Below are 16,056 nucleotides of genomic sequence, written 5' to 3'. Positions count from 1 at the left end.
ATTTGTTGAAATGATTGAAATGGCAAGAGTTTTGTTGTTCCCTGTAAATTGTGCTAGTTTTGCTTGCAATTATTTTCTAAACTAACGACAAAGCCGTCAATAGTTACAAATGTGTTTCTAAATCCAGAATAATTTTCAATGTATAATGAATGCTTTGGCATTTTAAGAGTTCATGGGACTTTGTCAGCTGAGGTTATCGTGGTGTCAACAGTCTGTGCCATTACAGAATCATCAAGAAAAATAACTTTGCCTACCTTACTCATACAACTTTTAAATAACAATGAATGTACCTAACAAATTCAGCATTATTTTAATTTTTAACTTTTCGTTTCAATGCTATTTGAGAAACAAACTGTAAATCAGATTTCCAAACTTACCGAGGAGTATATGGACGAGGAACTGGAGACCAGAGACAAGTTGGAGCCATGTACTAAAACACAAATGATATTCAAACATTATACACACATATATGTATGTATATATATATATATAGATATACTAACATCACAGCAAGTCCTTTTGACTTTATCACGTTAAAAATGGCAATGATCATAATCTGCAAATTTCAACTGGGAAATTACATCAAGTTAACTCCCCTTTCTACCACTCATTTAAATAGAATTAATTCAATTTTGAAATTCAAATGTATAAAATCCATTATTTTTAAAGTTTTAATATTCAAAATACCAAAAATGTAAACATATTCACAAGTAACCATAAAATCACATTATTTCAGATTTTATTTTTTCAAGATCATGCATATATGTGAAAATTTGTGAAATATTTCTGAAAACAATTTTTTCACTGTTATACGTGATATGCATTCTCAGTGAAACTTGCAGTAAACATATGGTTTGCAGACTATTGTCAAACAGTGATGTGACAACATATAATCTTGAGCACACATATGTACGCATGCATAAATAGTGTACATATCTACAAACAAACCCTTACTAAAACTGTAAGATACAAAATTCTGGAAAAAAACCTGTCGGTGAAAATAAATACATTTTCAAGCATTATTAACCAATAAAATCGGCTACAGTTAGAGAAAAGAGCAAACAAGAAAAAGTTAGAGCAGAGTGAAAGAGGAATTGTCTCCCTTGCATTGCAACTGAGGTGCTTTTTTTCTGTTGCCATTAATTTTTTGAGTTATCTCCCTTCTGCCAACTCGGATAAGTCTCGTTGCCATGGCAATCACTCTACACAGTCTAAACAGCATTCAAAGGAGCAGACGGACGAGAACTACCACAGTTACAACAAACAACTCAGCTAGCTAGGCATATCCTACAGCAATTTCATCACGTCTATCACTTACCAGAAGAATATGAATAATCATAGTCGCCCGAGAAATAACTATAGTCCAAAGTGGAGGATTTTGTCAGACCTGCGAGCAACAGAAGTCGTTAAAACATGCATAAACAACAACTACACACCTGTATCGTGTTAATTTGAACAGCCATGTACGAAATGGCCACATAAGATAACAAAACGGCCAGGTAAATTAAGTGGTCTACATCAGATTGCCTGTTAGTTTAAAGCACAATGCACAGAAAAGATGTCTTTATAAAAGGTAAGAGCTCTCAATTATATATGGAGATTAGAAATCAGATGAAATATATCAAAGAAATCAATGCATTTTTAGGTACACTTCATCTGAACAAAAGAAAACAAATGGAAATTGAGAAAGTGATGGAGGAGAAAGATCACCAAGATGTCAAAGAGGAAAGAGGTGATAGCAGCTGAAATGGCCAAAGCTTTTGAAGATGGTGGTATGAGATAGACACATGAAATCACAGAGATGGTTACATGCTGAGAAACTATTCAGAAATGACAAAAACAACGACAGATGCATTGAAATAACAGATGTCTCTATCTTCAGGAAGATGTCTCAGAAATGGCATTGCTTTTGAAAAAAAAAAAAAAACTCTCAAAATGGAATTGTGTTAATTTATCAATTCAGTTCGAACCCGTCTGGAATCTCCCTGCACCACTTGTCACAAAACGACTTTTCAAGTCAGAAAAAGAAATGAATGTAAAACTGGTATTGATTTTTTCCGTTTGCTTTTTTTAAGTACAGCGTTCCATCACAATGTCAACGTTTTGCTTGTTTTCATTCTAGAGCTTCACACACTTGTATGACTAATTGTGTAAAGAAGACACTACTCCGTCAGAATTAATACCAGTTAATATAACGATGAGAATATTCTGTAACTCCTATTTACAAGTATATGTCTAGCTCTCATGTTTTGTTATTTCACCAATTACTTGTAATTACAAAAAAAAAAAAAAAAAAAATGAAGTTTAGTGTTATACTTGTAAATGTTAAAAAATAAATGTCTGTATTTGATCATGAAAGACTGATTGATGAATGAATGAATGTATAAATGTTTAAATGAGTGACACTTATAACTTCATGCAAATTAGTTTATGCCTACTTACATACAATGTTTACGAGAGAAATGATCGACGGGGTTTGATTAACCTGAATATCTCCACATATGGAAATCTAGATAAGAATTTTTTCCAAAGACATATATAAAAAAGATGGACACATTTTCCATCCTCAAGCAGCCTTGTTTTTATTGCGATTAAACTGAAATACTGTCCTGGCTTCAATATTGTATTTACTTTACATATCATCTTGTAAATATACTGGAGATCATTTTCTTATAGCAAAATGTCATATATTTGGTATGTATAAAATCTTGTACTAGTTATGTAACATCTCAGTTTTTGTTTGCGTGGGATGTACTTGGTTTACACGGACTGCCAAAAACCTGTTGTATGTACGGAAGCACCTGATAGTTACTGGCCTTATATTAATATCTTCATTTTGGCATGCTTTCTAAGCCACCGTCTTCCCTAGCTCTGTAATGTGTATCCAATAGCTTATAATTTATCAATAATTCGGCAACTTTCTGAAACCAAAATATATGACTGAGTTTGATATATCCCAACTTTTTTTTTGAAAACGTCAATATTGTAAATTAATCAGTGAGAGCAAAACAGCTTTTCACAAAATGTTGGTATCAATTAAGCTTTTTAATTAAGATTAACAACTTCAGGGTTAAAAAATTTAATGGATTGCTTCTGCTGATGTTAATAGGCTGAATTTCTCTCATTTGCCTGTTTTAGTTTCTGCAAACATAAAAATAACATTTTTATGTATGATAACATTTGCGATTTAACAAAAAATTGTATAATATAATAAGACAAAGCCAACTATTTTTAGCCTTAGAACAGTTGGCAGATCAATATATTTTACTCGGAATTAATTGGAATGCTAAATCCTGTTTGTGTTTATAGTTGGAACTAAATATTGAAAACGGTTCCAACACTTTTGTTTAGCACTCGTATCCCTGGTTTTAGCTACTGACATGTTCCATGGTGTACTTCCACCACTAAAGCGCCAGCTCTGTACCTCAAACACAGGTGTTTTTATCAAACACGAGATAAAGCATTTAAAATAACGATTTAACAGATATATCTTAAAATTACATTACTGGGAAGCTAAAATCACCTCCTCCCCTCTCTTTTCTTTTTATGAATGTTGCTGTCAAATCCAGTCAATTTATCTTTCAAATCAATCATCTTGGTTAGAATTTTTATAAGAAATCGAGTTGATTGATGAAAGAATATAATTATGATGAAGAAAAGATTGATATCTACATGAAACTTATATATGGTGAAATGTGCCAACAGGATAGAGTACAAAAAAATATGATGTGCACCTGAAGCGCACATGTAAATGACCTAGCCTACATGTGTAACCCTGACCCAGGTGAACACAGAATGCAATGGAAAGGGAGGTAATTCTGTCAAGAAAACAGAGAAAAAGTACAAGAAAATTTATGGATGATTTTGTGATAAACATGAACAGAAAATTAGTTTTACTGAAAAGAAAGGAATTTTTTATACAAAAAGTTGTAGCAGACATCTAAGGAGTTAATTTATTGGTATTTACTAATGCAAAAAGCACGGAGATGTTTTGGCCTTTTGTACAAGATTGTGTTTTAATTTCTGGGAGTGTACAAAATAAAACATCATTTGCAACAATGTTTTCGGGGAGTAAGGAACGTTCAGCTGAATCTGTACCAGGTTGGCATCAACACGCAGCCACAATTTACACAACAATATCAATATAATGAAACGCTAAGAAAATACGAGGTACAAGGAAAGACGACTGGACGGAGGTAAAGAGGATTTAGTTTTTACATATACCAGAACAAAACAACAAGACCAATATCTACTGTAACGAAGAAGAAGAAATTTGTGTAAGTCCTACAAAATAACAACAATTCAAAATTTCCATTCACAAATGCCAGGGGATATAATGAAATTTGTTACATACTGTAAAATCACACATCTTTGTGGAGCTCCAATTTCATGGTAATAACTAATAAGATAATAACTATATCTTTGGCCTAAGTTTGAGGATGAATTTTAAACATGGAATTGATAAATATTACTCACTTAATCAACAAAGATGTAAAAAAAAAAAATCAATGACTTTAAAATTCATCCAAGGCAATTTATGGGAAAATTTTGAATGCTTATCTTTCTTTTCAGAGTTAAAACGTTTCTAAAAATAAACATATTAGAATAAAACATCTACATCAGAAATTTTCAAACATTAAAATAGTATCTATGTTACTTCTGATCAACATAAATTGTACACAGAGGAAAACATGGAACAGTTTCACTTTTTATTTACTTTTTTTCTTTTCTGTTGTTCGTTTCAATCATATGAATGAATTAAATGATTTTCTCTTCACCATTTTTTTTTTAAAATCAAAACTGTTCCATGCTTTGATAGTGCTAGGTTTGGAAATTGAATAGCCTTCTAGCCTTGTCTGGTTGATAAGGTTTAAGTGACTAATATATATATAAAAAAAACAACAAAAAAAACCGGCATGGACGTGTAGATATATATAAAGGAGTTTTGTGAGACCAAATGGCAAAATATTTACAATTTACAACAGCAACACAGACAAGCATAGGAAGGATAATTCACCTGCACCACAACCAACTATAGATATTGAACCTGTCCAAAAAACTGTTACATTTAAGGTGAAAATACCAAAACCAAATTTAAAAAAATGGAAGAGGTAGAGCAACGATGACTTGAAAAAAAGAAATAATTGTATTTTCATGCATCGGAAGTTTTAACAAATAAATCCAAATATATATTTTTTTTTTTACTGTTTTCTTGAAATTAATTTCCCTGATGTCTTGAACACATCAAATGAATTCAAATTTTCAAACTTGCTGCATGAAAACACTCATTCATAACAATGGTTCTAAGAATGGAAAAATAAATACGTACAAATTTTCTCTAACAACTATAAAATGTGAAAAAAAGATTTTCTAGGAGGAAATTTGGGTGTGAAACCAAAACCATACAGATTTGTTTAGCTGTTTATCTGTTTTTGTTTTTCGAAAGGAGACATTTCTGTTAAACATGACATGTTGCTTGATTTTGTGTTTTTTTTTAAAGTTTTGTTTTTTGGACAAGTTGTGGTATTTGTTGCCATGACTATGTGACTAACGAAAACACAACACTCACGACTGCCGTCCTCTTCCTTGTTAATCTTGGACAAGGCAAGGCTTCCGTACGGCAGATTGGACTGCGTGTTTGACCTCACCATGGCCGAGTTTGTTGGGTAGGCACCGCCACCGCTGCCGTACGCAGCAGTCATGGGATATGTAAAGCGTGACGATGAATGAGAAGAGTTGCTTGGTGTTGGGGAGGAAGGTGCGGGAGGGCTCGGAAGTTGAGAAAAGGAGTTTGTGCGAGTGATGTCTTCAGACATTTGCGAATGCTGGGCATACACAGAGTCAGATTGGCTGGATTTGAGACTATTGGACCGTGACAGGCCGTTAGGCGTGCCCTGACCATCGCGGTGAGCAAGGATACGAGCACTAGCACCACTTAAGGCTCTTGCCTGTTGGATTTGAGCCTGTATACTGGAAGCGTGAGATGAAATTGATTCCATGGACTCTGTTTCTGACATACCCATGGCCATAGTGCCGTTAGGTGTTTTGAGCCAGACACCCTGCCCCGCACCGGAATTGCGGGGACTACCATATTCCATAGCCACATAAGAACCATTGTGGGAGCCATTCTGCGGGGACTGGGGCCCAGCCTTACTATAAGTAGCGTGAGGATTGGATATAATAGTACTACTACACAGAGAACCATTTTCACCTTGTGTCTGGGTTTTGCTCAGACTATTCCGGCTGCCAAAAACTTTCTTTGTCCTTCCCAAGGTGTTGGATTTGTACAACTCTCCTGGATCTGTCTGCGCTGCACTTGTCGATTTTGGAGCTCCATTGAGCCCCTTCTTCTTGCGTTCGAGGGTGGCACTACTATAGGCCTCAGGCCCCATATCAGTCCGGGGATTACCTCCCCCTGGGGTTGTGGCCCTCATTCCGGTCGCACTTCCGGGACGAGGTATTGAGCTACCCCCGTTCACATCCACAGACTTACCGTTTGCCTGACCATCCACCAACATGCCATGTTTAGCTAGGCGACTTCCAACAGCAGAAGTTTTACCTGTGTTAGAACTGGTACTTTTGTTGCTACCTACAGAGGAGTTACTTGTGTTGCTAAGAGGACGTCGGTAACCATAGGTCACCTGACCACCTGCAGAGTGGGCTCGTTGTGTTTGCATGCGACGCATGCTTGAGTCCAAGAGATGAGATTGATCTGTATTAGTTTCACTGTCTCTCTTTGTAAGGAAGCCTGCACTAGAGTAGCCTCCCTTGTCACTTTGACTATCTGCTGCGTCAGCACTGTGTGCCCTATAATGGTGTATTTCTGGCTGACTTGAGTTGGACAACTTTCTTAACTGGCCCACGTTACCCTGATTGGGCCGCCACTGGCTGTGGTCGTAACCGTTGTACAGATGAGCGTAATCAGCAGGGTCACTACTCAGAAGGCGATTGGTTTGAGGTAGAGAGTATTTGCGCCATCCAGAAACAGGAGGAGCGTCACTCGAGTAATCACTTCCTAGAAAAGCACTGGTGCCTAAGTTTGGTGCACGTTTCTGTGTGGGGAATTGTCCCTGAAAATTACCATTGGCAAGATTTCTTCCCAAGTCTTTAGGGTTGCGTTTGAGACTCCCGTAAGGGTTGCGTTCACCGTCTCGTGATGAGCCTCCCGTGAGGTTCCCTTCATCTGTACTTATGTCGTTGATGGTATCACTGATATCCCCACTGCTGATGGAACTGCTGTCATCAAAACTGCAAAACAGGAAAAAAAAAATAGATGAAAATAGTACGACAATGAACCAATACTATACTATAATTTCCTGCAAAGAAAACGATATACTTCAAATTCTAAATTATGCTACTTAATAACAATCAACCACTGTACTTTGGAATAACCCTCTGATCATGTAGGACTTTGTTTAGCGAAGAAGACTTTTTACGTGGTTTGTGAAAGAATTCCTGATCATGACAAATACTAAAATGTATACAATTTTGGTCAATTAATTATAATTAGCACACTAAATATGGTTGTAGCTTACCAATTCTTAAGGTACTTACAAATAATGAATATTCATGCATCACATTTCCATCAGTTTAACGGATCACAACCACACAGCCTTCAGGAGGCATTAATAAGATGGAAGAATTTCTGGGTTTTGGAGGAAGTGGGTCGAATTTTCCAATATAAAACATCCAAGTAACACATTTTGAAATTTATACGAGATTTTCAACAAAAACCTCAGTAAGAATTCCAGTCCCAGAGTAATTCTTGAATTTGTTAACAAAAATAAATCACAGAAAATGTCAGCAGACTGACCAATCAGAATAAAGTGACCACATTAAATATGCATAACAGATTATATATATACACGTTAAATTGGCACTATATATACTATGCCTTTAGGCATATATAATACACACAGTGATACAACACACACCAGACCTGGTTCTATTATCTGATGAAAGTTATAAATCACCGCTGAAGAACAGAAGGCTGGATGTGTAGAATCACTTTTTGAAATTCATTTTCTCATTATTCTTCAATGCAAGGGATAAAAGAGGAAACCAACTTAAAAAAAATATCACCATGACAACCAACTATTTTTGCATTGGTTTTCAGAAAGAGAAACATTGCTAATTATAGTAACTGTTTTAATGATAAACTGCAGTCACAGTTATGCTTAAGGTAACAAGAGTGCATATATAAACCAAATACATAACTGGAAATTTTTTTTCAGATGGAAAAGTCATCAATTTTCAGAGTTAATTGTTTAGAAAAAATATTTTATTTTATTCTCTAAAAGTTTATAAGCTTCTGTCTATAAAGCTATCAGTTATTGTTTGGAGAAATGCATAAAAACACTGCACGGTTTACTCATTAACATATAATGAGAATCAAGTTTTTCTTTCGAAGGTATGGGTTGCCAAGCAACAAATGTTGTTGCCAAGCAACTTGATCATATTATACGATTGGCTACAGTTTTAATGTTTGTTCAGCCTCCGGAGTCTTGTAAGTAAACGGTGTTAACATTCAAATATTGCACACATTATATTCTAGTTTTCTCTTTTCATCAGAATATACGATCAAATTTCTTTGCGTATCACCAGATAAGAAAAAAAAAAAAAAATCAAGTTTCATTTTGAATTGAATGTGGTCCCATAGATACCATCACAAGAAATGATGTATGTTTGATCAATATTTCAGAATTAAGTTTGTGGCTTAGAAAATACTTCAAAAGGATACTTTGTTGGTGCAAATTTTATCCAAGATGGCTATACGAATGAGGACAAATATCTCCAATCTTTAACCATCTTCTGTAAAGCCTAGTTAACATAACTTTAGAGTCTCTTAGTACCGTTCCGAATATTCACACAATCAGGAAGCAAAATCAGTTTAAATTAATGATGAAACAGTTAAAATTATCACTCTATCACTTGGGAAAATTATCAGGAGGGGAGCTTCCTATATTTGCGACCAGTGAAACAGGGATTTAGTGGTAGACGACTATGGTAAAGTGAACAGAAATCCAGATACAATTTTAAACATTTTTGAGACCTCCTTCTGACTTGATGCCAACAAACGTGATAATGTACTAGGTTACCTCTGTTAAACTCATCACAATATCAGCAACACATTGTAAACATGAAAACTCAGTCTATATGTATCTACACACAGCTTGTCTCACATCCTCAATACAAACACAACTAGCCTTGTGTCTTTCTTGTAATACTCCAGTCTAAAGGATATCCCCTTTACCTAGACTGGACCCTTTACCTAGACTGGCCCCTGTCTCAAGAATATCCCCTTTACCTAGACTGGCCCCTGTCCCTTTACCTAGACTGGCCCCTGTCTCAAGAATATCCCCTTTACCTAGACTGGCCCCTGTCCCTTTACCTAGACTGGCCCCTGTCTCAAGAATATCCCCTTTACCTAGACTGGCCCCTGTCCCTTTACCTAGACTGGCCCCTGTCCCTTTACCTAGACTGGCCCCTGTCTAAAGAATATCCCTTTACCTAGACTGGCCCCTGTCCCTTTACCTAGACTGGCCCCTTTACCTGGACTGGCCCCTGTCTCAAGAATATCCCTTTACCTAGACTGGCCCCTGTCCCTTTACCTAGACTGGCCCCTGTCTCAAGAATATCCCCTTTACCTAGACTGGCCCCTGTCCCTTTACCTAGACTGGCCCCTGTCTCAAGAATATCCCCTTTACCTAGACTGGCCCCTGTCCCTTTACCTAGACTGGCCCCTTTACCTGGACTGGCCCCTGTCTAAAGAATATCCCTTTACCTAGACTGGACCCTGTCCCTTTACCTAGACTGGCCCCTGTCTAAAGAATATCCCTTTACCTAGACTGGCCCCTGTCTAAAGAATATCCCTTTACCTAGACTGGCCCCTGTCCCTTTACCTAGACTGGCCCCTGTCTAAAGAATATCCCTTTACCTAGACTGGCCCCTTTACCTGGACTGGCCCCTGTCTAAAGAATATTCCTTTACCTAGACTGGCCCCTGTCCCTTTACCTAGACTGGCCCCTGTCTAAAGAATATCCCTTTACTTAGACTGGCCCCTTTACCTAGACTGACCCCTCTCTAAAGAATATCCCTTTACCTAGACTGGCCCCTTTACCTGGACTGGCCCCTGTCTAAAGAATATCCCTTTACCTAGACTGGCCCCCTGTCTAAAGAATATCCCCTTTACCTAGACTGGCCCCTTTACCTGGACTGGCCCCTGTCTAAAGAATATCCCTTTACCTAGACTGGCCCCTGTCTAAAGAATATCCCCTTTACCTAGACTGGCCCCTTTACCTGGACTGGCCCCTGTCTAAAGAATATCCCTTTACCTAGACTGGCCCCTTTACCTGGACTGGCCCCTGTCTAAAGAATATCCCTTTACCTAGACTTGACCCTTTACCTAGACTGGCCCCTGTCTAAAGAATATCCCTTTACCTAGACTGGCCCCTGTCCCTTTACCTAGACTGGCCCCTTTACCTAGACTGGCCCCTGTCTAAAGAATATCCCTTTACCTAGACTGGCCCCTGTCCCTTTACCTAGACTGGCCCCTTCTTCTTCTAAGACTGGCCCTTGTCTGAGACTTTCAATCTTGTCCTTGTGATTCCAAAACAAAACAAAATTAACAAGGTCACGTGGCATCATTTTCACTTTTAATATAGTGACACTGTATCTTAAAATTGAAGAAGATTATCACATGAACAAATCTACTGCACAAAATAAACCAAACACTATTGATCAGAACAACCAGCATCTTGTTAGAGTCGCGTGAACTGTTCTAGAGACGAGACAAACCTCCGATATTCTGACATCCTGGAGTATGGCTGTCACCTCGACATCTTTGCAGTATCTTTACACAGAATTCAGAAGTGCATAATTCACCTTGCATTTTCAACGCAACAAATAAAAAGTAAAAAATTTTCACTGATGCATTTCATGTCTAAAATGTCTGGAGCCATGAGGTCTACTGACTGTTAATGGACCGAGTCATGTTACAGATTTTTTTTAAGGAAATATTTCCAGGCATATAATAGAACGATAGAAAAGGTTATGTAACACGATCCTTTTTTTTCTATTTTCACCCAATTCAGCTGACCTAAGCTAATTCTTTGAATCCATAGAAAGATATTAATACTTGCATGAAGCTTTGACCATTTTTGACAACTTACATTATTTGAAAAGACATGTTATTAAAAGTCTCAAAGCCTGCAGACACGAGATGGACAGATCATGTCAATTTAAAGCAGAGACAATCATGGTAATTTGTGGTATGAATGAAGCATTTACACAGTTCATCATATGTGTCTCTAGATAAAACACCAACACCCTTATCATCAGAAATGTCGTTTCCTCTGCTCTCAACTCCCTTTTATCTATACAAACTCTGTTTGTATTTCTACATCCCTCAGACATTTTTTCCCCTCTTCATAGTTTAGGATTCGTGTTGGAATCATGTTGACTCTCAGTAAGGCGTATTTCTATAAATTTCTAGTCATCATAATTTGACAGCGAAAAACATATTCAAAAGCATGGCAGGTACACATATGAAATTGTTTGCAGACAATAAAATTAAAAAAACAACTCTTTCCAAGTAAAAGAATTTGACAACACCAGAATCAAGACCATGCTGTTTGTGAAAATAAGAAGATATATTATTAAATATAACCTTGACTGTCTGGTACATTGGTCAAACATCTGGTAAGGTTCAATTTTCTTTCAGAAAAAAACCCCCAGCAGACGACAGAAATACTATTACCATTTTGATGAAATCAGCTGACAATTTTCTCTCTTCTGAAATGTGATACACAAGCTTTAATTTCTGCATATTGAATGAATTTTTAGCACATCACGTCTGCGAGATGGTTCGATATTAAAATTCCATGACTTTGTTCAGTGACAAAGTCTATTCGTCCCTAATATCACTGAAAAAGAATATTCCCCTTGAGAGCGATAAATTTTATCGAGTGTTTTGTTCTGAATTTGCACAAAAAATGCAGAAGGTCATTACTCGTTGACAGATCTGTAATTTTTTTTAGTTATCTCTCATGAAAAAGCTGATCTTTCAAACTGCAATTTGTAATGGGTTTACAAAAAACATTGAATAGGATATGTGTGCAGAGATGTGTGATTTCTATGCGACACAAATTGGTTTTAAAATTTTAATTGTGTGCAACTCTGAAATTTCAATCAAATTTAGATGAAATTTACGGGCCAATACCGTGTGTAGATGCATGTGACTCGGAAATGTTGGACACAAGTGATTCATAACCAAGGAAAAATCACAGAAGGCAGGATTCATTTAGATCTAACCTCGTGAATATTCCACTATAAAAATAAGTGTGATTTAGTTAAAATCCTTAAATGAAAGCACGTATAAGATTTTAGAATGTTACCTTTCTTGAAAATGTGAAAAAAGTCCCATATTCAGTGTGTTAGAATAACTGTCATCCATCACGAAACTGATACTGAATAAATAATATTTCAAATAATCCAACTTTGAGTCTTGTCCTCTAGAAATCTTCTGTGATGAAACTTTCATGGAGTTTTAACAATTTTTGGACACCTTGATGATGAACAGAATTCAGTGAATTTCAACCCTTTCAAGAAACCAAACTCAACATCTGGTTGACTATACACTTGGTCTGACAGAAAGCTTAAAATTGATTCAAATTTTAGTTTTCTTTTGAAGATTAGCTGACATTTTGAAAGTTCCACCTTTTGTATAATGATAAAACTGTTTGTCTGCTCACATGATGTTATACAATATATCGCCATGTTTTGCTGTGACCTACAAACCTGGAAATGTCACAAAACAATCGTTTACATGACTGAAAGACATTAAATGTTTCAGATTTATCATGATTTCACAGACATGAACATATTTTTTCTCTACATTACTATCTAGTACCAATACGCTGCTAGGACAAAACATATTGTTAATTTTAACATGGAAGTCATTTTGATAGTGTGACTGATAACATATTGAAACCATTATACAGGTTACATTATATCCTAGGGCAAAAAGTTCCAAGTTCGAGGCCAATTGTGAATAAGATATGTCCTATGAAGTAGCTTATAGCATGCCTAGCCCAAGGGTAAATTTTTGCATCATTGCGTAACTCAAAAGCTGTGATTTCTTTCAGTGTTCAGTTGTCAACATTCTCGTTGATTATCATTGTTTGTTATGTATATAATATCAAACTACTTGTTTGTCTCACAACTAAATCATGATATTGACTTCTTCAGATCTATGTTTTTAAGTGTAAGAGAATGCCCCGTCTTCCCTTCGCAACTTGAACTTAAATATTTCCATCAAAATCACAACTCCTTTATAATGTGAAAGGCTTGACTAGTCATGCATTAATGTTAAAGATTTGACAAAGTTCTTTATATCGTCAAAGGTTGGACTAGTCTTTGAAGTCAATGATGAGAAAAACAACCCATTGCTAAAGACTCAAAAGTCCGGAAATTCTATATGACAGAAGCTAGGTGAAACCCATTCTTAAATTCTCCCCTATTCCCTTTTTAATGCCAGAGGCTGGACATATTTCATTGCTTTATAAGTGGACAAACCTCCTTTTAATGCCAAATATTGTAAAGACATTTTCATGAAGCAAGACTGGACAAATCCTTTTAAAGTGACCAACACTGGGCAAAATTAATACTTTCTGTAGCTGAGAATCTGTCTTGATCTTACACCAAAAGACATTGACTTTAAAACGTTAAACAGTATTCAATAAAACCTTGTTATACTGCCATCATTTCCCCAAGTCCATTGTACTCAAAGATTATTCTACGAGGAAAAATTGTTTTGAACCGGAGCACCTGAGAGTAACCAATGATTAATCAATGAACATGACTAATCGAAGATGATTTCATAGCTGTCGAGATAATGCTCACCCGTTTGTAACCAGCAACTATTTATAGATGGTACTGACTGACACATCGCAAAATCAGTAATTTACATAAGGACAAGGCATCTATCACCCGAATACACAAAGACAACGAAAGAAAATTCTGAAAACACTTTAAGATTTTAAGATATTTTTTTCTATAAATATAACAGAAACTGGTAACAAAATTACATGGCTTCTTCTGGCGTAGGAAGACAGAAATGACAGCATGTATACAAATCATAGTGTCGCAAGAAAGTAATCACTACTTCCTTTGTGTAAGACACAAAAATAAATAATGGTGTTACGACAAAGACATCCATCTTGTTTACATAAACAACCAATTTTACTGTGGTACACAGTAAAATCTCCTATCCTGTAGTTTGCCATTTAACAAAAATATTTCTAATCCATTATTCATAAGTTCATGCCAGCAAACAGCCATTGATTGCTTGTGTTTCTCATCTCCATGTGAAGCTCTTCAAAAATGGAAGTAAAATTGTACTCACAACTTCAGAAAATGTAGAAGTGACTTAAATGGTGCAGGACTGCATCATGTTATCAAAACTTCTTTTTTTTCAAATAAATTGGAATACAGAATGAAGAATATATGTGTAAAAATGTGTAAAAATTTGAAAACAAGTATGTATACTTTTCAGGCATTCATTTTCAGGATGAGACTGTTCTTTTCTAATTTGATTATATCTCTCAAATTTCTGATTGTGGCAGCATGTGATTATTGGCCATCTTCCTTGCCAAACAACCTATAAATAACTTTGGTCAAACTGTTTCCTTATAAAACACATGTAAGTCTCCAGCAGTTTGATTGAAATTAATGGATGTTCCCTTCCTGTTACAGGTAGTACAATGAACCCTCCCCTGCTGGGCCAAAAGGGCTTACTGCAGTATGTATATGTAACAGTACAGGAAAAGGCCTAAAGGACCGGCATCTTCATGGATTCTCCAACTTGTTATTTTAGAAAGAAATACAATACTGTTGCCATGGCAACAGCCAGAAGAAAGAAAGTCATTTAATTACCAAAAAATATTTTTGTGAAAGCAAAAAAACCAAAACTAAGACAGCACAACACTGCATACACATATGTATTGACCAATCAGGATGATCTTTAGAAATATTATTATTGTACAGACACCAGATGTCCATTACTGCCTGTCTTCCAGACATGAACATTACCAGGCTTCAGGCAAGCAGAAGACAGCAAAGCTAGCTCCCTTAGATTTTGTCAACAAATATGATATTTTTTCTTATTTCTGAAATAACTCTATTCGTTGTGAAGACCTCTCTGCTCCACAATTAACCAGTATGTCTTTGAGCTAATGCACAAACTTTTTTTCATTATAACGAATAGCCTCTTTCTCCATTCAAGTCATACCGCAAACCTTTCTATGTCTAGGAGAATAGAATCCATCTTTCTAAAGACAAGATTTTTAATCTGTTGTAGTCTGTGATCTTTTTCAGAGCCTTCTGAAAAACTTTCTGTGATGGATAATGATCGTATCTAAGTGGTTCACAATCTTAGCTGATGTCAAAGTGACGAGGATGGCCACTGTATCACAAGCAAAATCAAAACAAATTGTTTCCATTATGTAAAGACATGTAAATTCATTGCTTCCAGAAAATCCACCTTGTCTAGAGGGACCAGGAATCTCAGTGGACCACCTGAGTGACCAAACCACTTGATCATCAGTCGTATTATCTTTCCTTAAAAAGATATTAAGATTGAAATCAAACCTATCTTAACCTGTCTATAAAAGCCACAAGGAAGAAGAAAGTGACCTTTACAGACAGGTGATCTTTATACTGAGGTTTCATTCCTTAGAAATTCATTACATTAGGACACAAAAATAGTGACCTTATCAGGCAGGTATTTGTTACATACAGTTTGCTTTTAAGGCATGTTTAAAAGTATAAAAAAAATATAAATATATATACGTTTGGGTTTCTGTTATAAAATCTAATTATGTGGAGCCTCAGTGTGTGAACGGACCTTAAGACTTTAGAAACCTCAGTTGATATCCTGATCCACAGTACAATTTTATACAAGTCTTACATCAGATTTCATTATGGTAATTCTATCCAGTGTAAGTGATTCCACTTCAATCTGGTTCTTAAATCAAGAGCCTGTTTGACTGAGACCGA

At 36.1% G+C, this 16,056-nt stretch overlaps 1 protein-coding gene across 1 annotated transcript in view; it reads right to left on the bottom strand.

The window, feature by feature from the left end:
* LOC132551540 (neuron navigator 2-like) overlaps positions 1-16,056 on the bottom strand; it is a 149,096-nt gene that overhangs the window by 77,286 nt on the left and 55,754 nt on the right. Inside the window, 3 exon segments of the mRNA XM_060215692.1 lie at positions 378-430; positions 1,319-1,387; positions 6,212-7,248. Of these exon segments, the coding sequence (XP_060071675.1) occupies positions 378-430; positions 1,319-1,387; positions 6,212-7,248 (1,159 nt within the window).

The sequence above is a fragment of the Ylistrum balloti genome, unplaced genomic scaffold (genome assembly GCF_031769215.1).
Source record: "Ylistrum balloti isolate Yb309-2 unplaced genomic scaffold, AGI_CSIRO_Ybal_v1 Utg370204, whole genome shotgun sequence".
NCBI lineage: Eukaryota > Metazoa > Mollusca > Bivalvia > Pectinida > Pectinidae > Ylistrum > Ylistrum balloti.
This window is presented reverse-complemented; position numbering and strand designations above follow the sequence as displayed.